The sequence below is a fragment of the Ovis aries genome, chromosome 12 (genome assembly GCF_016772045.2).
Source record: "Ovis aries strain OAR_USU_Benz2616 breed Rambouillet chromosome 12, ARS-UI_Ramb_v3.0, whole genome shotgun sequence".
Lineage (NCBI taxonomy): Eukaryota > Metazoa > Chordata > Mammalia > Artiodactyla > Bovidae > Ovis > Ovis aries.
The window spans coordinates 51,583,155-51,605,940 of NC_056065.1; the positions used below are offsets into that span (position 1 = coordinate 51,583,155).

The following is a 22,786-nucleotide window of genomic DNA, read 5'->3' on the forward strand; positions in this document are numbered from 1 at the left end:
TGGATTGTAGCCTGCCAGGCTCCTCTTTCCACAAAAGTTTCCAGTCAAGAATATTGGCGCAGGTTGCCATTTCCTACTCCAGGGGATCTTCTTGACCCAGAGATTGAAGAATCTCTTGTGTCTCCTGCATTGGCAGGCAGATTCTTTACCACTGGCACCACCTGGGAAGCCCAATACCCGGCTTGGGTACATTTGAAAAGGGATAAATATGTGAAGGGCTTAGCATAGCACCTGGCATATACTAAGTGTTCAGGATATATTAGCTCGAATTGTTCTCATTGGTAAGATTTCTCCCTAAGCAAGTCAGTGTTGGAAGAGCTGTTAAGGTAATCTAGCACCAAATGTACGACATATAAAATATTTTATTACAAAAAGCTCAGTTGCACGGCATTTTAGAAGGAACAGAACATCTCAGATGGCTTTCCTTTTTTTTTTTTTTTTTTTTGCCAATACATAGGAGAGACTAGTAAAAGCCTACCAATTGAGACTAGGATCCTACACATTCTCAGGTCTTGAGGCCTCAAAACAACCGATGGCATCAGGGGCTCTGAGAACCCCACCTGGGTCTCACCCCCATGTAATCATCCAGCCTCTTCTTTAGCTTAATTCATGATATGGGCATGTCCTTTCTGTAAAGCCAGTCACCTTTCCTACCGACAGGGCAGGACTCTAAGGAGAAAGTGAAGACATAACTTATTTTCTTTGGGAAACAAACAGTCCTAGTGGAAGCAAAACAAAACCACGATCTAAGCCAGTTGCTACATATCCTTTCCTAATCAGAAGGAGGAGTATTGTCCCCAGAAATTCAACGTCAAGGAAGGACAAAGGGGAAGATGCCGGCACTGCTTCCCTGGATGGGGTCACAGCTTCACAAGATCTGAGGCAGCAGCTCTTTCTGATGCACCTGCGACTGGAGGTCCCGGGGACCCAGAGTCACTCCCCAGTCCTAGAACGCCCTCAGCTCCTGGCCCCATCCAAATAGCTAAGTACACACCTGGCCCCTCCGCTTCTCAACTGTGGCTGAAGTGGCTTCATTCGGGGTCTGTTGGTGCAGAGGACGAGAAACAGGAGGGAATCTGCCCGGAAGGGGCCATCAGTCGGGGGGCCGGGCATCAGGGGCCTTCTCCTGGACCTCATCGTACTGTGGGGGGGGTGTCAAAGGCTCGATGGAGGGAGGAGGCACGTTTTTGTCTGGCAGGTTGATCCTAAAGTCTTTGAGGTGAAGCTTTTCGGATTTTATCCTTCTCACTTTCAGTGGCTTCAGGCGTTTGGACAACTTGGAGTTCTGCCTGTCAGGGGGATTCCCTGGGCTGGTCTCCACGTCGGCCCTGGTTGTGGTGGGGCTCGTCTCATCCAGCCCCGTCAAGGACTCGTAGGAAGGGAGAGAGATGCTCATCCGGGGGTTCTGGTCCACGTCCCTCGCTTCTGCATAGTTTGTGTTCATCACTTCCTCGTAGCTGGGGACGTAGTACCGTGAGGAGGCCTCCTCCTCCTCCTCCTGGCTGCAAGACAGCAACACAAACATGGGACGGTTACCATGTGCTCAAGTCACTTACGATCACAAAGAGACGGATCCCAGACCACACATTGCCACCGGGACCCTGGATACCAGCCTTGTTAACAACAGGTGTATCCAAGGAGGAATAAGAGCTATCACTTCACCTGTTGGCTACAAGCCAGACACTGTTCTGCTGCTGCTGCTGCTAAGTCACTTCAGTCGTGTCCGACTCTGTGCGACCCCATAGATGGCAGCCCACTGGGCTCCCCCGTCCCTGGGATTCTCCAGGCAAGAACACTGGAGTGGGTTGTCATTTCCTTCTCCAGACACTGTTCTAAGTACGTATAAACTAATGTCATCTTCCTAAAGACACTATGAGTTAGGTACTATTGGGTTAGCCAGAAAGTTTGTTTGTGTTTTTCCATTGGACAATATGGAAAACCCAAATGAATTTTTTGGCCAGACCAATATTAGTATACCCATTTTATGGATGCGAAATTACAGAATAATTTGAGATACACGTAAATTCTATATTCCAGATATTCTTTCTCCACCCAGGAACAACCATTTTGCTTCAAATTGGCACCTGTTTCATGTATGTTTATGTTGTCTATGGTCAAAGGACGTCCATCTGGGCATCAGAATAGCCCATCTGGCATGCTGTTACATATGAGGCTAAAAGGCAGGGGATGTTAACAGTTTTCATTTTATGGATGGGAAAACAGATACACTGAGGTCAAGTGACTTGGTCATACCTTTAATGATAGGTGACTAGTTTTCCTTCTTTGTTCTTTTTTGTATTTCCCAAGTTTTCTAGAATATGCCTGACTATCTTTCACTTTCAGAAAATTTGTTTAATTTTTCCAAAATAAAAACAATTCCCATCCCACTAGAAAGATAAGACATTCTTACTGAAAATTCAAACACTACAGAAAAATTTAATAAAGAATATAAAAATACTTAGATTGCCGGGAGAAATATCAACAACCTCAGATATGCAGATGATACCTAATGGCAGAAAGTGAAGAGGAACTAAAGAGCCTCTTGATGAGGGTGAAAAAGGAGAGTGAAAAAGCTGGCTTAAAACTCAACATTCAAAAAACTAAGATCATAGTATCCGGTCCTATCACTTCATGGCAAATATACGGAGAAAAAGTAGAAACAGTGACAGATTTTATTTTCTTGGACTCCAAAATCACTGCGGATGGTGACTGCAGCCACAAAATTAAAAGACACTTGCTCCTTGAAAGAAAAGCTATGACAAACATAGACAGCATATTAAGAAGCAGAGACATCACTTTGCCAACAAAGGTCCATATAGTCAAAGCTATGATCTTTCCAGTAGTCATGTACGATGTGAGAGTTGGACCACAAAGAAGGCTGAGCACTGAAGAACTGATGCTTTTGAGTTGTGGTTTTGGAGAAGACTCTTGAGAGTCCCTTGGACTGCAAAGAAATCAAACCAGTCAATCCTATAGGAAATCAGTCCTGAATATTCATTGGAAGGACTGATGTTGAAACTGAAGCTTCAATACTTTGGTCACCTGATGGGAAGAGCCGACTCATCGGAAAAGACCCTGATGCTGGGAAAGATTGAAGGCAGGAGGAGAAGGGGGCAACAGAGGATGAGATGGTTGGTGGCATCACTGACTCAATGGACTTGAGAATGAGCAAGTTCTAGAAGATAGTGAAGGACAGGGAAGCCTAGTGTGCTTCAGTCCACGGGATTGCAAAGGGTTGGATACAATTTAGCGGCTGAACAATAACAACATTCTGCTATACACCTTTCTAGATCCTTCTCTAGTCCCATAGCCACAACGTCTGATGTGATGAAGACCTTAACATGCTGTGTTATAGACCTCCTTTTCTCAGAGATACAGATTCACATTAGCAAATATAGATTGGCAGTGGCTGCAGAGAATTCTACTGAATGGGCATGTTACAATTTAGCTCAACTGATGGATATTTAGTAGTCACATCTGTCTATGCTATTTTCAGCAATGCTCTGATAAATCTATGAGTACAGACCCCTTTGCACTTGTGTGACTATGTCCCAAAGATAAGCTCTTAGGAAGATAATTGATAGGTGCACACATCTTTAAAACGGCCAGTTACAGTGAACTTCCCTTCAGTAAGGTTATGTCAATCAGCCCCTCATTAGCAACCCACTTCCTCACAAATCTCTAATCCGGAGGATAGTCTATGTTGGCCAGTAGATAGGTAAAGAATTACAGTGCCTTTTGTTGGTTGTTTGTATTTCCTGACTAATGAGACTGAACAACTATCATTTGAATGTCTATGAAATGCTTGTTTGTGTTCTTGGTCCATTTTCCAACTGTGTGTTCTTTAACATTCATTTGTAAGGGATCTTAAAAAAAAATTTTTTTTTATTTTAATAAAAGTCACATAATATAAAGCATACTATTTTAACCATATTTTAACTGTATATTTCAGTGGTGCTAGCACATTCACTGGAGCAGGCGATGGCAACCCACTCCAGTACTCTTGCCTGGAAAATCCCATGGATGGAGGAGCCTGGTGGGCTGCAGTCCTTGGGGTTGCAAAGAGTCGGACACTACTGAGCTACTTCACTTTCACTTTTCACTTTCATGTACTGAGGAAGGAAATGGCAACCCACTCTAGTGTTCTTGCCTGGAGAATCCCAGGGACGGGGGAGCCTGGTGGGCTGCCGTCTATGGGGTCGCACAGAGTTGGACATGATGAAGCGACGCAGCAGCAGCAGCACATTCACAGTGTTGTGCATGTCTCACCATCATCCAGTTCCCAAATTTTTCACCTCTCTAAACTGAAACTCTGCCCATTAAACACTAAGTCTCCATTCCCCATCCCTACCCCTACCTCCCACCTCCCCAGCCTCTGGGCCCTGGCATCTATCAATGTACTTTCTAACTCTACGAATGTGAGGTACTATTCTAGGTGCCTTGTATAAGTGGAATCAAACAGTATTCGTATCTGCTGTATATTGGAATGCATTTTTTAGGTTAACTTAATATCTATCCTACAAACAGACTGTCTAGTCAAGGCTATGGTTTTTCCTGTGGTCATGTATGGATGACAGTTGGACTGTGAAGAAGGCTGAGTGCCGAAGAATTGATGCTTTTGAAGTGTGGTGTTGGAGAAGACTCTTGAGAGTCCCTTGGACTGCAAGGAGATCCAACCAGTCCATTCTGAAGGAGATCAGCCCTGGGATTTCTTTGGAAGGAATGATGCTAAAGCTGAAACTCCAGTACTTTGGCCACCTCATGTGAAGAGTTGACTCATTGGAAAAGACTCTGATGCTGGGAGGGATTGGGGGCAGGAGAAGGGGACGACAGAGGGTGAGATGGCTGGATGGCATCACTGACTGGATGGATGTGAGTCTAAGTGAACGCCAGGAGTTGGTGATGGACAAGGAGGCCTGGCGTGCTGTGAATCATGGGGTCGCAAAGAGTCGGACACGAATGAGTGACTGAACTGAACTGAACAAACGGACTGTACCTTCTTTCCCCCACCCCACCCCATGCTATACAGTAGGTTCTCATCAGTTATCTGTTTTATACATAATAGTGCCCTTTTTATACTTGGGGTATCAACTTATGCCCCCAATTTAGCACTTGCTTTTTAAATGTAGCACTTTTGGTCAAATAGAACCTTGCTTCCCAACCTTTCATCTCAAAGCATAAACATCCAGGACACTGGGGTAAATGGACAAGCTTGCAGGGGGCAGGCTCCAGCCACCCCAGGTGCCAGGCAGATTCCCTGGGAGGGTGTGTCAAAATCTTGACACAACTGTAATCATTCATTCAAACTGTATTATTTGGGAAACCCTGGGATCAAAAGATAAAGTCATTTGTAAAACGATAAACTTTCACAGAAGCGGTCATGGGAGACAGCCCCTTAGATTAAAATGTTCTCACCATTGCTGAGTCCTGAGCCTGTGGCTATGCATGTGGGTGTGCATGTCCATCCCCTGTCCGGGTCCGGTCAGCCATCCTCACCTGTCCTCCTCGTGGGTGTGCGGTTCGACCCCCTGGTGCTGGATGTGTGCCAGCTCCTCGCTCTGCCTCTGCTTCCTCTTGTCCCGGATGCTCAGGCAGATGGAGAGCAGGAGCAGCATCACGCCGGCCCCGACCAGCACGTAGGCCACAGAGAAGGTCTTGCTCTTAAGGATGCCGCTTCCTACCTCTGTCTTGTTCCCTTGAGCAGCCGGCTTTTCCGCGGTGCTGAACCCAGGGACCAGGTTCCACATGGCCATGATGATCCCAAGGACCAGCATCCCCAGGCCGATGGCGGTCAGCGCATAGTGCGAGCCGTTGGCTTTGGACTGGGCCATCATGCCAGCAGGAGCGGGGCAAGGTCCGGGTTCAAAGAGAGAAAATAAATAAATAAAAAGCAGCAGCTGCAACAAAATGCCCTGAACGAAAGCCCTAGGGCCACACTAAAAAAACGGCAGCTGGACTCTCGAGGGATGATTGCAAGCCAACATGAGGCATCCTGTGTGGACGGCTGCGTCCGGGAGGTCTGTGAGGAAAGCAGAGAGGAGAGAGCAAAGTCACTTCTGATTCAAGGCGCTCCGCTGAATGCGGTGGCTGTACTCCTCACTAGGGGTGGGGTGGGGGGGGGGGTGGGGGGTAGGGGGAGGCAGGACTGAGTCACGGCCCGGGCTGGGCTCGCCTCTGATGCATTCCAGACGTCTTACGTGCCCCTGCTCCTTCTGTGATCTGCCTCCCCCATCTGAAAAGGAGAAGCCAGACCTTTCCCTGCAGGAGGCCAGAAAGGTCAGAGTTACAGGTCATCCAGATATTTTCTGGGTTTTAGTGAAGTACAGTACAATCTCACCCTCTCACCAGCTACGGCGAGTGAACCATGGCTTGCCTGAGCCATGTCAATATTGCCTGGCTGACCGGCATCAGTCGTGATGTGACACAGTCGAAAGGGCCTACTGTGATGTGTTCCACCCTCAGTGGCTTCCCATTGTCTGCAGCACAAAATCCAGGCTCCTTGGAATCCTGCTCGTGGTGGGCTCAACCTGACCCCGCCTCTCCCACTCATCTTGCACCTCGACCCCCTTCGCAAACTCCCTCCAGCGTTTCTGCCCTCCTCTGATCAACCCTGCTCAGCTGCCCTTCTGTGTCTCCCACAAGCCCCCAGGATCTTCTGTGGGAAATCTCTTTCTTTCTGTGACCACATCTTTTTCACTCTGCTCCTGGAACATAGCAGCACCCTCCCTCCCCCAATGCCTGCTGAATCAAATGAATGAAATAGCCAGATGAAGCTGTCCTACAAGGCATGCTTCTTTTCAGCCACATGGAGTTTTACCTTCCCCCCCCCCCTCTTTTAAAGGGTGCTTTTCCATTTATTTTTGGCTGGCACGGCATGTGTGGCATGCGGGATCTTAGTTCCCCAACCAAGGAATGGAATCTGAGTCCCCTGTATGCGGAGCAGGGAGCCTTAACCACTGCACTGCCAGGGAAATTCCGAGTTTTGCTTTTCTTAAAGGGGCAGAAACCTGCACATCCATCATCTTAGCTGTTGTGCCCAGCTGGATGAAAAACCCTCTATTGTGAAGCAGCTCCAAGACCTTACGCTCATGGGATCAATCAGCTGGGAGTCCGTAACAATTTGCCGGCTGGGAGAGGGGGCCTGATAGGCCAGTGACTTGAAGGTTTGTGATTAGAACACTTTCAGGGGGCTGGAGGACCAGCGAGTGAGGCTCCTGGCTAATTACTCCTCAATACATTATCCCTGCCACAGCAATCTTTGCAGAACAGTAAAACTTTACAGCTGTTTAGATGGGCAAGGCCCTATTTGCCATTCCACATTCTTTCCGCTCCTTGCAAGTCCATTCCTTCTTCTTTTTTTTTCTCTCACTCAAAAAATATTTCACATGTACCTGCTAAGCAGTGTTCAGTGCTAGAGAAATACTGATGAACAAATTAAGGATTAGTGGGGAGGTTTCAGGCCAGCAGAACAGTCCACAGGGAATAACAATTAAGTAGGGAGAGAGAGAGAGGAAAAATAAGGCATAATCTGTTTTTAGGACATATATTAAGTTAATCTTAAGAAGGCATTCCAATTACATTGGGTGCTAAGTTGTTTCCGTGTCCGACTCTTTGGGACCCCATGGACTGTAGCCCGCCAGGCTCCTCTGTCCATGGGATTCTCCAGGCAAGAATACTGGAGTGCATTGCCATGCCCTCCTCCAGGGGACCAAACCCACATCTCTTACATCTCTGCACTGGCAGGCAGATTCTTTACCACTGGCGCCACCTGACTCCACTTATATGCTGCTGCTAAGTCACTTCAGTCGTGTCCGACTCTGTGTGACCCATAGACGGCAGCCCACCAGGCTCCCCCATCCCTGGGATTCTCCAGACAAGAACACCGGAGTGGGCTGCCATTTCCTTCTCCAACGGGTGAAAGTGAAAAGTGAAAGCGAAGTCACTCAGTTGTGTCCAACTCTTCGCAACCCCATGGACTGCAGCCCACCAGGCTCCCCCAAACATGGGACTTTCCAGGCAAGAGTACTGGAGTGGGTTGCCATTGCCTTCTCCCCACTTATATAAGGTACCTACAACAGTCAAATTTATAGAGTCAGAAAGTACATTGGTAGATGCCAGGGGCCAAGGGGTGGAGGTGGGGAGGGGGAATGGGGACTTAGTGTTTAACGGGGACAGGATTTCAGATTCGGGAGATGGATGATGGTGATGATGGTGAGAGCTGCACAGCAATGTGACTGTGCTTAGTGCCACTGAACTGCACAGTTAAATATGGTTACAATAGTATGCTTTATGTGATTTTTATCACATCAAAAAGTATTAAAAAGGCCTTCCCTGGTGGCTCAGTGGCCAAGAATCCGCCTGCCAATGCTGGAGACACGGGTTCGAGCCCTGATCCAGGAAGATCCCACATGTCACGGGGCAGCTAACCCTGTGGGCCACAAGTCCTGAGCCTGCGCTCTGGAGCCCGGGAGCCACAACTACTGAGCCCATGTGCCTGAGAGCCTGGCTCTGCAACAAGAGAAGCTACCACAGTGAGAAGCATTAACTAGAGAAGCCCCCTCTCACTGCAACTCAAGTCCCCACAGCAACAAAGACCCACAAAATAAAACCAATGAAGACCCACAGCCAAAAATAAAGTAATAAAATTTTTAAAAATTAAAAAAATAATGAGAAGAAAGTATAGGAACTGTGGCCCTAGGCAGCTGGGGGTCCTAACTCAGGCTAGAGGGCATATGGAGAATCTTGTGAGAGAGAAGCCCCACTTCACATATTAGGGTCTGTCTCCTGAATGTGCTATACTATATGGGTGGGCACAAGTGCGTACATACATGCACACACATGCCCGTGTGCCGGTGTATGACCATGCACGTGTGTACACGCAGAACACTGAACAAGAATCCTGTTGGAGACACTTGCAGTGAGTCCAGCTGCTAATCGCCTACTGTATACACAGGGTGGTATGGTTCTCACATCACTCATGGCCAGTGAAGGGAAGGCTGAGGGGTTTTGCAGCCCTAGTAATGCCTCGGTTCTGCCAAATGGATTGGAGACAAAAGTCAGAATTGGGGGGCTCAGTGGTAGAGAGATGCAGCCTGAGCCTTGTGCTAGAAGCAGGAGAGAAGAAACTATTTACTGAGCACCTGCTCAGGGCTGGACAGCCAGGCCTCTTACCAGGGAGGCTGACAACCTGTTTATTAAAGCAGTGATGTGGCCGCGTTACCCTAACTGGCTCCTTGTTCTCATTCATTCTCAATTCAAGTTTTGCCTTATGCTGTCACATGAGTAAAACAGGCCCCTGATGAGGGACACGGGCAGAGATGAAAAAGCTCAGAATGAACACATTTTTGGCCTGTTGTCAATGACTGAAAACAGGCACTAATACTCAGTGTGGGTGAGGGTGTTGGGATGGGCGATTTCATACACTTTTTCTGGGTGGCAAGTTTTGGCATTTAGGGATCAAAAGTTTCAAAAATGTTTATACCCTCAGGCTCTGTCATTCCAACTTCTAAGAATTATGTACAGGGCAAGGATATTCATCATAACTTGATAGCAGTGGGAAACTAGAAACTACTTAAACACCCAGTAGTCTGGATCTGGTTAAATAAAATATGCACTTACTGAATTATGGTCTCAAAGCAGCTAATGATACATTTTAAAATCAAATAAGAGTATGTTCAGTGTGATCCTAATTTTTATAAAGCTCTATACATGGGCATGTATTAGTCATATAAATATATAGGGGAAAAGGCTGGATGATTTTACTTACGTTAAAATAAAGAGGCAATATATTTTCATATATGTAAACATATATGTAAAATCCCAGATGAGAGACACATTCCAAACTTGTGCCAAAGATTGTTTCTGGGGATGAAGGGGGCCTAGGAAGTGTAACTTTTACTGTTTCTGTATTTTTTTAGAGACAAAAGACCTACATACTCTATTTCTGTAGTTTGAATTTTTTTACAGTTAGAATGTGTTGTCTTAAGGCAACACAGCTTGGTGGTTAAGTGTGAGCTGTGGAACCAGGCTGCCTGGGCTCTCTGCACCTTCCCAGCTGAGTGACCTTGGACAAATGACTTAATCTCTCTGTGCCTCAGTTTCCACAACTGTTAAGATGCAGATAAAACTCTCTAGGACTCAACCTCATAGGAAAGTTATGATAAGTCAACAAGTAAATGTACATAAAGCACTCAGAACAGTATGTGACCAGCACATAGTGAGTTCCTACAGGAAGGTTTGTTATTTAATATTATTTAAAGCCTGCATTCTCCATGGGGTGCGCTCACCCCACAAGGGGGGAAAATTGGCTCTTGGGGATGGTGTAAAATAATCTTAGTTGTTACAAAAGTCTGTGGTCCTCCATGTGGCCTATCTGGTATTAAAGTTTTATGGAGTGGTGGGGTGGGGAGCATTACAAAAGGAACATCTAAAAAGAAAGAATGATGGTGGGGAATAAAAGCCTGGGAGAGACACCACTGAATGTGTTATATTAAATTTCAAAACACTCAAATGATACAAGCCACAATGTTTATAGCTATTTTCTCTGGGTGTTGGGATCAGATTGTTTTTTCTTTTCTTTTTCTTCTTGGGAGGAAAACACAGAAATGTGTTGTTTTTCAAATAAGAAAACAAAATGAAGGCATTTGTTTTTTGGGTTTGCAGCAGGGTTTTGTATCCAATGGTAGCTTCAGATCGTTTGCTGGTTCCTCCCACCCTCTGGAAACCAGGACCTCGAAGGTTCACCGAGGGGCGTGGAGACCCAGCTCCCCAACGTGCAGCTGGTGGCTATTTATCTTGTTTCTGGCTTGTTGACCCACGTTATATTTAGCATGGTGTTCTTTCCCTTTCAAAAATAATGGAAAGAAGCTAATTTTGTGCTTAGAGGATTTGGGCCACATAGTTTCCAAGATGTCCTTAAAACAGAGCAGCCTTGGTGAGCAGCCTGGGGTCCCAGCTGGCCCAGACTCACCTCGGGACCCAGGAATTGGATCCGTCACAGCTCAGGTTCGAGGCAGCCCTAAGAGATGAGCGAATGATCCTGTATTTAGGTTTTCAAGACAGCTGTGAGCCAGTTAAGAGAGGCACCTACCTGTGGTTAGCTGGGGAGGCAGTTGACAACTCTTCATGCTAAAATCTTGTGTTAAGGACCCACCTGTAAAAAAACAGAAAAGCAGCTTTCTAAGTACGCTGTGAGCATGTCAAGCTGAGGTACTCACGGGGGAGGCACTGTTTTCTTTGCTGTGGGGGAGAAGGCACATGCGAGAAAAGTTGTATCAAAAGAAGCCAAGACTCTGAAGCAAAGAGTGGGGCTGCAAAAGGATGATGATATGGCAGTCACACTGATGAAATCTTTCCATGGTTTTCTCTGTCTTATACAAGTGCTCTGGAGAGTAAAAGGAGAAACACTCCCCAGGTCACTTTATGGGGAATGTGCAATCTTGACCCCAGAAGCAACAAGGCAGGAAAGGAAAATGACAGGTCAAGCTGCTCTGCCAGTGCGGAAACAAAAATCCTAAACACAATATCAGCAAATGGAATCCAACCACAGTTTTCAAAACAGGTTTATCCCAATAATGCATAGTTGATTCGACATTAGAAAATCGAATAACGTCATGTCCCGGGAGAAAAGATAAACCCTGACAGTAGCTGAGTGTGCAGTTATGGTCCAGTGGAGTACGATGCAGCAGAGAAAGGAATAAACCACAGGTCCGTGGTGCACGGACCATTCTGACAATGTGTGAGGTTGAACAGGAAAGCAAATTGCAGAAGAGCACACGTAGCATGGCTCTGTTTATATGTAGTTCAAAACCAGGCAACGCGTTGCTTTATCTCTGTGATTATTAGGAAGAAAGGCAAAATTGTGAATTAAAGTTGAGGACAACTGCTATCTCCCTGGAGGAGTGAGAAATGGTGTCGAGGAGGAATAGTGAAGGGTACCTGGGTGTTCATTATATTATTCATTAAACAGCACATATATATACACTTGTATATACTCTTTTGATTGGCTGGAATATTTTACAGTAGGAGATTCTAAGAGTTGGTTCCTTTCCATTATTCTTAGCATAAAATGCGAACTCCTTTGCTGTGGCCTTCAAATCCCACCAGATCAGACTGGGCTCTTGCCTCTCTCATATCTTATCTCTTGACTCACCAACCCTCAGGGGGCTTCCTGTCTGTTTCTAGTCACATTAAGCACATCCTGCTGCACAGCCTTTGCACTTACTGTTCCCGATACCTGAAACTCTTCCACCTGTCTTTTTTTTTTTTCCTGGATTTGAACATGATTTTTTTTCTGGATTTGAGCATGATGTATTAATTTTTCTAGTTTTCCTTTTATAAACTTCCTCTCCCACCCCTTTTAAAAAAAATCTTAAAAATTTTTTAATTGCAAGATATTTGTTTTATAATATTGTGCTGCTTTCTGCCATATATCAACATGAATCAGCCACAGGTATACATATGTCTTCTCCCTCTTGAGCCTCCCTCCCACCTACCTGTCCTTTCTGTTTATCCACTTCCTTACCTCTTCTGTCTTGCAGCTCAAATGCCACCTCCTCAGTGAGGATTTCCTTGATCACACTATAATATCCTCTTTCTTACCCAGCTACTCTCAAGTCCCATGCTTTGGTCCTTATGACATTCCTTCCTATGGATGGATGATGTTACCTCAGTCCACAACAGCCTTGCTTTGCTTTCCTATTGCCTCCTTGTCTCCCCACTGGAGTGTAAACGCCTTGACAGAAAAGTCCCATTCGCCTTGTTCATTTCTGTATACCCAGCACTCAGCACCTCGTGTCAAGACTATAACAGGTGCTTAATCACTATTGTAGAATGAATGAATGACTACCTAGGAAGTTAAGAAGTTTAACTGATGTCCTGTATCCACTGGGGAAAATGCCTAGTCCAAGGTTGGCACCGAGGGGGACAGGATTATATAGATTTTCAGGATATCCAAGTCTTGTGTCCTTACGCAAATAACTTCCCAACAACATGGGAAAGTCACCCAGGTTAAATGTGACTTCCATTCTGACCCAAGACGGTGACTCGGTCAGTATTTCCTGGTGGGGTTTGAGGTTTCAGCTGGTCCCTGGTCTTCCTAGCAGGTAGGTGAGCACCCCTGAGCCTTGCTCCTCCAACCTGGGCATCTGCTATCTTTATTCCCACACACATCCTTGGCCAACTAACTACAGCCAGATCAAGGGATTTCCCTGGAGAGTTGAGGGGAAGAGAGGACTGAGCCCCACCATGGCTCTGACATCTGAGTGCTCACCTGGCTGAGACCCGAGTTGCAGAGAGGGGTGGATACTTATCACCAGTCCACACTTACAATCTCTTTCTATACAGACGCGGGCTTCCCTGGTGGCTCAGCTGGTAAAGAATCTGCCTGCAATGTGGGAGACCTGAGTTTGATCCCTGGTTTGGGAAGATCCCCTGGAGAGGGAAAAGGCTACCTACTCCAGTATTCTGGCCTGGAGAATTCCATGGACTGTATAGTTCATGGGATTGCAAAGAGCTGGACATGACTGAGCGACTTTCACTTTCACTTTTCAGTATATAGACAAAGAGACAGTATGTGGTGGTGGTGTAGTTGCTAAGTCGTGTCTGACTCTTGTGAGCCCATGGATCTGCCAGACTCCTGCATCCATGGGATCTTCCTAGGCAACAATACTGGAGTGGGCTGCCATTTCCTTCTCCAGGGAATCTTCCTGACCTAGGGATTGAACCCGGGTCTCCTGATTGCAAGAGGTCTGCTGCATTCTTTACCAGCTGAGCCCCCAGGGAAGCCCTAGAGACAGGATAAAGGTAACAATTTTAATAAAATCGAACAACAGAAAACAGCACTGCTCTGGCTGAAACAGCACAGTGTCCCAAGTGTTGATGGGCAAGCCTTCCCTTGCCCCTCTCCCGCCGAATCCCAGCAATTCTCTGGCCCCGGAAGGCACAGTTCCAGAAGTGTCCAGCCTGCCCGGCTGGCTTTAGGGGGAGGAGATCTCAGCAGTCGGAGGTGTCTGGCAGCATAACCAGCCCCTGTGACAAAGAGGCTCCTTGACCATTCTCCCTGCGCCCCAACCTCTCTCTGCCAAGCTGCATAATTGGGAAAGGGATCCCCGGCTCCATTCGCAGGGACCAGGCTGTGCTACATTTCCGTCACAAAGGAAGAATTCAGTGAGGCCCTTTCTGCCAAGTTTCAGCTCACAATCACTTTTGTCACTGAGCTCCAGTCCCCTGTCGTGGGGAGGGGGCGGGGGCTGGAAGAAAGGCTCTGAGCAACCTCTGCCGCTGCCCCTGTCCCTCCTGGGAGTTTCTCTCCTAAGGTCAAAGAGTGTCAGATTCCTGTTCTTTTAGGACAGGTTCTTGTAGACTGTGCACTCAGGAAAAGATGAAAAGCCCTGTGCAAACGAGTCATAAAGGCAGAGGAGAGGGGAGGGCCGCCTGAGCCAGAGAGAGCTGACAGGATAACACAAAAGAAAGGGTATTGAGTGGATTCAGAGACAGAATAAGGATAATAATAGCAACGGTTCAAGAAGGAGACAGGTACCCTTTCTAAAGGCATCCAAGCCTCAGAGGTGCCCTTCAAAGAGGATTAGCCCCAGGACCTCTGAGTCTCAGAGAGGTTAAGCATTTTGCCCTGGGTCACACAGCTGTAAGCTGCAGAGTCAAGATGCACAATGGAATCTGACTCTGAAGCCCACTTCTTTCCCCTTGTATCACATCAGTTCCCACAAGGCCTAGTCCCTGTGGGCCACTCCCGGCGAGGGGGGCAGGGGGTGCACATAGGCTAGAAATGGGCAATGTACAGTTGACCCCTGGAGATACTTCATCACCAAAGCATCAGGGGTAATAGGTGTGCATTTCTTTTAAACTGGCTTTTTAAAGAATCTAGCCCCAACAACTCATGGGTCCCTACTGTGTGCCGGGGGCTTTGGAGGATGCACAGATGGGTGAGACTACTTTCACAGTCCAGCAGAAAGACAGGTTACTCTTCTTAGAAGGGAAGTCAGCACCAGGTGAGAGGGAACGTGTGTTGAATGCCGACTCTGTGCCAGGCCCTCTGTTGAGATCTTTCCATGCCCAATCATTAAATAGTTATTAGTTCCATTTAGGACAGTGAAGTTCAGAGAGGGAACATAACTGGTCAGATGCCATACAGCTAGTACAAGGCAGAAGTAGGTTCTGTCTGACTCTAAAGCCCATGCTTTTCATCATTACCCAGCACTGCTAAAACAGGGTGTATCCAAAGAGCCTATAGAAAGAGTGACCAATTCGCTTTGAAGCGGGCTGGAAGGAGGAGGATAAAGCAGCAGCTCTGCAGGGCCTGGAGGCATCTGTAAACTTCACTGGGGCAAAGTCTGGGGACAGGAGGAGATAAAGTGTCCTGTGGGAAGGGCTGAGTCTGGAAAACTGCACAGAGATGGGGGAGGAGATGGGCTTTCCTGGTGGCTCAGACGGTAAAGAATCTGCCTGCAAGGCAGGAGACCGGAGTTCGATCCCTGGGTCAGGAAGATCCCCTAGGGAAGAGAAAGGCTACTCACTTCCATATTCTTGCCTAGAGAATCCCATGGAGGAGGAGCTTGGCAGGCTATAGTCCATGAGGTCACAAAGAGTTGGACATGAATGAGCAACTAAGCATACATATATATGGGAGCAGATATATATAAAGAGGAGCAGACACCTCCCAGGATTCACCATTTCTTGAAGAGAAAAGAGGCAGCTTCCCCTCCCCCACATAAGACATCAGTGATTTTTATAAGGTCTGATGTCCTCAGTCTCGTTGCTAATCCGCTAAGTGTTGGTGAAATTAAGGACGGAAATTAAGGAAGACTACCTTATTCTGAAGACTCCAGGAGCCATAAACAGAAGGAGCAAATTAACAAACTGGGTATCTTTTCTTTGGGACCTTGACTCGTCAAGAAACTGTTTTTGTCTAAGTTTCTCAAGAAACGTAGAAAAACTAAGCAGGCAGCTGGAATGTGACCCTACTTACAGGGCTGGCACCAGGACCTGATCTCCAGGGCTCCCGCCACACTCAATATTTCTTGGGAAATGTGACATCTCTCTGTGTTTCCCTGCCAGGATGGAGTCTGAGAGCTCTTGTCACCATCAAAGCGAGCCTGACTCTTTCTCCAGGCTCTGGGAACGAGCCAACAACAGCCTCCTGCTATGGCAAGCGGGGCTGAACACAGGCACTGATCACCCTACCTGGCCTCCCCAACTTCAGCCCCAGCCCACCATCAGCAACTAGGAAATATCTGCGGCTACTTCCTGGACACGACTGCATGCCAGGCTCACACTAAGCACTCTGCACAAGTGAGCTCATTTATCCTGCCCCACGACCAGAAGAGGTGGTCCCCACCTTTGTCCACATTATCACTGAATACACTGAGGCACAGAGAGGTTGAGAAACTTGTCCCAGGTCTCACAGTTTAGAGTCGGTGGCCCTGAGCCCAGCTGCTTGTACAGATCTTCCTCATCTGTGGGGTGATGGAAAAGCAGCCTTTCAGCCAAGCTGGATGAACTCCACTCAAGGCAGGGCAGCAGTGCTATTATTAAGGGCTGGGTCTATGGTCCCACCACTGAGGCTATCCTCTGCGCACGGGGAGGAAGTGAAGTCAGACGTCACAGCCGACCTTCTGGGGACCAGAAGCGCAGGCATCCGACGTGCAGCTCTGAGTCTGGGAAGGTGGGAGGACTAGGGGGATAGATGAGAGGATGGAGCGCATCTCACCTCACTGCCCCCCACCCCCAGCTGCCAGACAGGCTTGTGTGAACCTGGGCACGGTCTGGACACACCGTTTGTCCTTGTGTAGCAGGCTGTTTTGGACACCAGCTTGAGTCCTTTGGTTCTTCCTTCTCAAGAGTCATTTTGTAGAGGAGGGCAGAGGGGAGAACTTCTAAAATCAGGGACTATGGACGGCGACTGCAAGGGTCAACTCCACGCTCCATGTGGTGGGATTCCCAGAGTGGGCTCCGGGCCAAAGATGCATTTGCATCTCAGCTCTGCTACTGAATCATTACCTAGAAAGGTGAATTCTCACCTCTCTCCTCCTGTTGCCTCATCTGTAAGAGGGGACGGATGGCTCAGAAGTAATGAATCCCCTTGTAATACAGGAACCTGCAAGGCAGTAGATGCAGTTTCAATCCTTGGGTCAGGAAGATACCCTGAAGAAGGAATGGCAACCCACTGCAGTATTCTTGCCTGGAAAATCCTATGGACAGAGGAGCCTGGCAGGCTACAGTCCATGGGGTTGCAAGAGTCAGACACGACTTAGCGACTGAACTACCAACACCACCACCACACTGGGATTTACCTCCCTGAGCTGTTACAGTGGGAAAGACAAGGACTGGGATTCTCCCCTGAGCCTCCAGAAGCAACTAGCCCCTCTGACTTTAGCCCATGAACCTGACTGCAAGAGAATAAATCTGTGTTGTTTTCTGTCCCCAAGTTTGGGGTAGTTCCTTATAGCAGCCACAGGAAATGAATACAAGCAGCATTCATGTTCTATGGCACCTGCCAACACTCGGGCTGTTTACTTACCTAACAGTTGGTTTAATCAGGCACAGTTCCTTACTCTTGACCAAACCAATCACTTGGTGAATTTTGCACCCATTCCTTGTGGGACTGAGCTGGAGGGAGGCTGGGCATCCTGGCACTCTTTGACCTGGTTTACAGATTAACCCACGATTCTGCTCGTGAGCCAAGTCAGCACCTGTTCTAACTCTGCTCGGACAGAAAGTGTGATAAAAGGCAAACACTCTCAGGCTTGTATCAGCAGGCTCCCCTGGTGGCTCAAGGCTAAAGCTTCTAAACTGTGAGGCCAAAACAAGGCAGATGTTTATTTTACTTGGTCTTTCTATGAGGGGCTTTTAACAACCAAGCAGAGGTGTGTGGAGGAGACAGACAGACCTCTGAGGGCCAATGAATCCTGCAGATCCAAACCCTCCCTGTTCCCAGGCCTTTATCAGACTGGCCCTGATTCTGGAGATTAGGACACAGTTTGAGAAAGTTTATCCTGCCCATATCTGGACATTTTCTTTTTTAGCTACAGCAATGTTGCCTCCATAGGAGTGGTTCCCAAACCTTCTGCCAAGAGCCCTTTGGGAACACAGTTGAGCCGCCCAACCCCCTCCCTACCCCCTCCACTCCACTTTCCACCAGTGATTCCCACTGGAAGCATTTTAGCCAGAGCTGCCATCTCCAGCCCCCTGTCTCTACCAGCTTCTGATTTTTAGGAAATCACCTGTCACACTCAATTCTTTCTCCAACAATTACATTTTGGAATTGTAGCAACACCCTTGAATATTTCCTAAGCACTTACCAAGTGCCCGGTAGCTCAGCTGGTAAACAATCTGCCTGCAATGAAGACCCTGGTTCAATTCCTGGGTTGGGAAGATCCCTTGGAGAAGGGATAGGCTACCATTCCACTATTCTTGGGCTTCCCTGGTGGCTCAGACAGTAAAGAATCCACTCGTAATGTGGGAGACCTGGGTTCAATCCCTGGGTTTGGAAGATCCCCTGGAGGTGGGCATGGCAACCCAGTGCAGTACAGAAAGGTTGTTGCTGACCCATGAAAAGACGCTGGGATTCTTGGCCTCCAGAAGAGAAGAATTCAATCCGGGGCCAGTGATGAGGCTTGATTGCTCAGAGCTTTTGTGCAATAAAGTTTTATTAAAATATAAAAGGGATAGAGAAAGCTTCTGACATAGACATCAGAAGGGGGCAGAAAGAGTACCCCCTTGCTAGTGTTAGCAATGGAGTTATATAACCTTTTAATTAGTTATTACAATGAATCTAAAGAATGTCTCAAGTTTGTGAAAACTTTACCAGACCTACTCCAGCAATTTACATTTTAGGATAACAAGATTAGAATTTAACAATAGAAAGATCCTCCAGACCACTCCCATAATATACATTCTAAGATATCAGGATTAGTCAGAAGGTTTTCAGGAAGGAGAAACTGTCCTGCATCCAGATACATTGTTGTTGTATAATCCCTAGTACAGAGTTTAAACTGAGTTGTGTAATTGACTAAGACTAAGGAATGCGGAGGAAAAAAATGTTTGTCCTTTTCCCCTCCTTAAGAATTTCAGACCCCCAGTCTCTACTTTGAGAGCCCCAGACCCCTTTCTCCTCCTTGGGGACCCTGAACTTCTTATCATCTGCCTAGGAATCAACTCTCTCAGTATTCTTGCCTGGAAAATCCCATGGACAGAGGAGCCTGGCAGGCTACAGTTCATGGGGTCGCAGGGTCAGATAGGACTGAGCGATCAGCATGTGCACACACCGAGTGCCAGGCACTGTGCTGGTGCTCTCCGTGCAGTTATCACTATTACGACTAATTTCATGTTCGGCTTCCCTGGCGGCTCAGTGGTGAAGAATCAGCCTGCAATGCAGGAGATGCGGGTTTGAACCCTGGGTCGGGAAGATCCCTGGAGAAGGAAGTGGCAACCTACTCCAGCCTTTTTGCCTAAGAAATCCCATGGACAGAGGACCCTGGCAGGCTATAGTCCATGGAGTCTCAAAAGAATCAGACATGTCTTAGTGACTAAAGAGCAACAACAAATTAATTTCATGTAATATTTTATTTATAAAATTTAGAATATTTTACGTTAATATTGATAATTTATCATTGCTATTTAATATAACTACATTTTAATTTATTATTTACTATTCTGCTTCCCCTGCCCCAAACTCTAATGAGAAAGTATCTAGAATAATCTCCATTTCACAGATGAAGAAACAAGTTCAGAGAAGTTAAGGTACCTACTCCAAGACACACAGCAAATGACACAGTAATAATTCAGACTGGTTATGTCTGACTCCAGAGCTACCATGCCCCACCACCCATGGTCTCCCAGTCCCCACACCCCATCCACCAGAAGCCCTGCCTAGGCTGACCTCAGCCTCTGCGGTCAGGAGGTAGAATTTCTTGTTTTCCTTCCTCTCATTTCCCCTCCATAAGAACCAACTTCCCCTGTGTGAGTCACTCAGTCCCCTGCAACCCTGATACTCATCTGGACAGACTGTAAATAATTGACACCAATGTTTAATCATAAAACTGGAAAAGAGGTTAAAACAGGGCAGCCTGCAGGAGAGGGGAAGAAGAAAAACAGCCTGGGGAAGGGGGCTTGCTCTGGGGGCCTTGACACCTCTTGCACATTGGGAGACAAACAAGAACTACCCCTGGCCTAGAGCTTAGTACCTTCATGACATAGCTCATGCTTTCCAACGTCTTCTCCCTGTGAGGGCTGGGCTGCTTCCCCAACTCTGCAGAGAGGTCAAGGCATAATCAGTGCAAGGGTCAGAGTGAAAGCCGTCTCTTTCTAGAGGTGATCAGAATAGACAGAATTAACCTCACAGGGTTGAGGAGTGACTGTCTGATTCATGTTAAGTGTTCTATGCTGGGTATACAGTAAGTGTCAAGACATGGTGCAGAGAGGGAAGGATGACATTTGGACTTCACCAGCCTGTTCCTAGCCCACACTCACTGCCACCCACTCCCCCAGGCTTTTTATTTCTTTTTGGCTGTGCTGGGTCTTCATGGCTGAGCAGGCTTTCTCTAGTTGTTGTGAGCGGGGGCTACTCTTTGTTGCAGTGTGTACAGGCTTCTCACTGGAGTGGCTTCTCTTATTGTGGAGCACGGGCTCTAGGGTACACGGGCTTCAGTAGGTGTGGCGGGTGGGCTCAGAAGTTGAGGCTCCAGGGCTCAGGCTCCATAGTTGTGGCACACAGGCTTCGTTGCTTGGCAGCTTGTGGGATCTTCCCGGATCAGGGATTGAACCTGTGTCTCCTGCATTTGGCAAGAGGATTCTTTACCACTGAGCCACCAGGGAAGCCCCTCCCCCACCCCAGGTTTTAAAGTCTCTTAGGAACTGAAAAGATCATCCCAGGAACTGAAAAAGACTCATCTGTTTCCTCTGCATCCAACAGGTGATCCTGCAGAGGGCCAGTCATCTACTGTAGAGGCCTCCTCATCTACAGGTAAGCCCCAACGAAACTGCCGAGATGCAAAACGATTTCTCGGGGGCCTCAGAGTGTGAAGCTCAGCTGTCTTTCCTCTCTGCCCTCTGATCTGTAAGTGCCAGTCAGGACCCAGCTCAGGGCAGGGAAAGGGGCCGGCCTTTTCAGGGATGTGCCAGACTTAGATAGCTGAGGTGAGATGACAACTCACCAGCCTGATACTCAGCAGGATGGTTTTGTTTTGCCTGCTCGTGGCTCCCACATCCACTCTTCCCTTCCTCCACTGTTAAGAAAACTCCCGATGCTCAGCTTCCCATGGTTTCCCAGAGTAAAGACAGCGTTATCCGGCCTCTTGGCAGCTAGCTGTGCCATGTGACCAAGGTCTGGCCAGTGGGTTATAAACATCAGTGCCTCTGTGGCTCCTGCTGCTGGAATCGGAGCCCATTTCCCTGTCCAGACGGGCAGCAGCATCTTGGAGATGAGGCCCCGAGCCAGTGTCAGCTGCTACTGAGGACCGGGGGAGGCATGCTCTGTGGGCACCTGTAATGGCTGTGATTGAGGAACCCCCAGGGTGACACAGGGCTTCCCCGGGGGCTCAGATGGTAAAAGAATCTTTCTGCAATGAGGCAGACGTGGGTTGGGAAGATTCCCCTGGAGAAGGGAATGGCTACCCACTCCAGCATCCTTGCCTAGAGAATTCTATGGGCAGGGGAACTTGGCGGGCTACAGACCATGGGATCTCAACGAGTTGGGCATGACTGAGCCACTAACACATTCTATGGGGCTTCTCAGAGGCCTTTCCAGAGATTAAGTCAGTGATGAAAAATGCATCTGCATTTCAGATATGCTCATGAGAACATGGATGCCCAAGGATAGGGGTAAGGAGGCCGCAGTAACACCCAGCAGGGGGCTCCCAGAGCAAGGTGAGATGCTGGGGACCAGTGACTGTTCATCACCTGACTGTCAACATAGTCTGAAAAGCTGATAAACACCTATGTGCCCAACCCCCACACCCCAACCCCAAGAAGGGCTATTCATCGCCTGTTGCTGCTATAATATATTACCATAAATGCAGTGGCTTAAAAGCAACACAGATTCATTCGCTTACAGTTCTGGAGGCCAGAAGTCTAAAATCTAGGTGTCAGCAGGGTTTTTATTGCTTCTGGAGGGTTCAGGAGAGAATCTGTCCCTTGCCTGCTCAGCTTCTAGAGGCTGCCGGCATTCCCTGGCTCCTGGTCCCTCCTCCCATCTTCCAACCTCCGTCACATCCCCTTCTTACTCTGGCCCTCCTGCTTCCCACTCACAAGATTCTTGTGGCTACATCATGCCCACCTGGATACGGTGAATACGCAGAGGCCCTATAACCAAATAAAGTAACATATTCACTGGCTCTGGGATTAGGAAGCGGACATCTCTAGGACCATTGTCCATTCAGCATACCATAAGGGCACCTAGGCACTCTCCTCCACAGTTTCAGGGGTTCACTGGCCTTTCACCAACCCTCTGCCAGAAAAAGCGTCTTCAGTCAGGTATCAGGAGCACCTGGATATAGACAAGCTGTGTCAATACAAATGGGAGGAGGGTGTAGGCCTTTTGATTCAGAAGCTTGCAATTTTCCATCATGGCAAGAACAGCTAACATGCATTGAATGTTTACTCTGACCCTGGATTATCTCATTTAATCTTCCCAAATGCGCTGCCATCACCCCTGCATTACAGATGCCTAGAGAGGTTACAAGATTTGCCCAAAGCCTCACGTTAATAAGTAGCAGAGAGAGGCTGTGAACCAGACAATCTGAGTCCAGAGTCCCCCTAAAATCCTTCTTCT

At 47.6% G+C, this 22,786-nt stretch overlaps 1 protein-coding gene across 7 annotated transcripts in view; it reads right to left on the reverse strand.

Moving 5' to 3' along the window:
- Positions 1 to 344: 344 nt before the first annotated feature.
- TMEM51 (transmembrane protein 51) overlaps positions 345 to 22,786 on the reverse strand; it is a 57,089-nt gene continuing 34,647 nt past the window's right edge. For 2 of the 7 annotated variants that reach the window (XM_012187497.5, XM_004013801.5), the window contains exons 2-4: positions 11,090 to 11,152; positions 5,497 to 6,019; positions 345 to 1,502 (exon numbers count right to left, since the gene is read on the reverse strand). In XM_012187497.5, the coding sequence (XP_012042887.3) occupies positions 1,094 to 1,502; positions 5,497 to 5,834 (747 nt within the window). In that variant the 5' untranslated portion in view covers positions 5,835 to 6,019; positions 11,090 to 11,152 and the 3' untranslated portion in view covers positions 345 to 1,093. Of the gene's footprint in view, positions 1,503 to 5,496; positions 6,020 to 11,089; positions 11,153 to 17,036; positions 17,114 to 20,201; positions 20,790 to 21,170; positions 22,502 to 22,786 lie in introns of all 7 variants that reach the window. The other 5 variants (XM_042257441.1, XM_042257440.1, XM_060396604.1 and 2 more) reach the window with 5 other exon arrangements.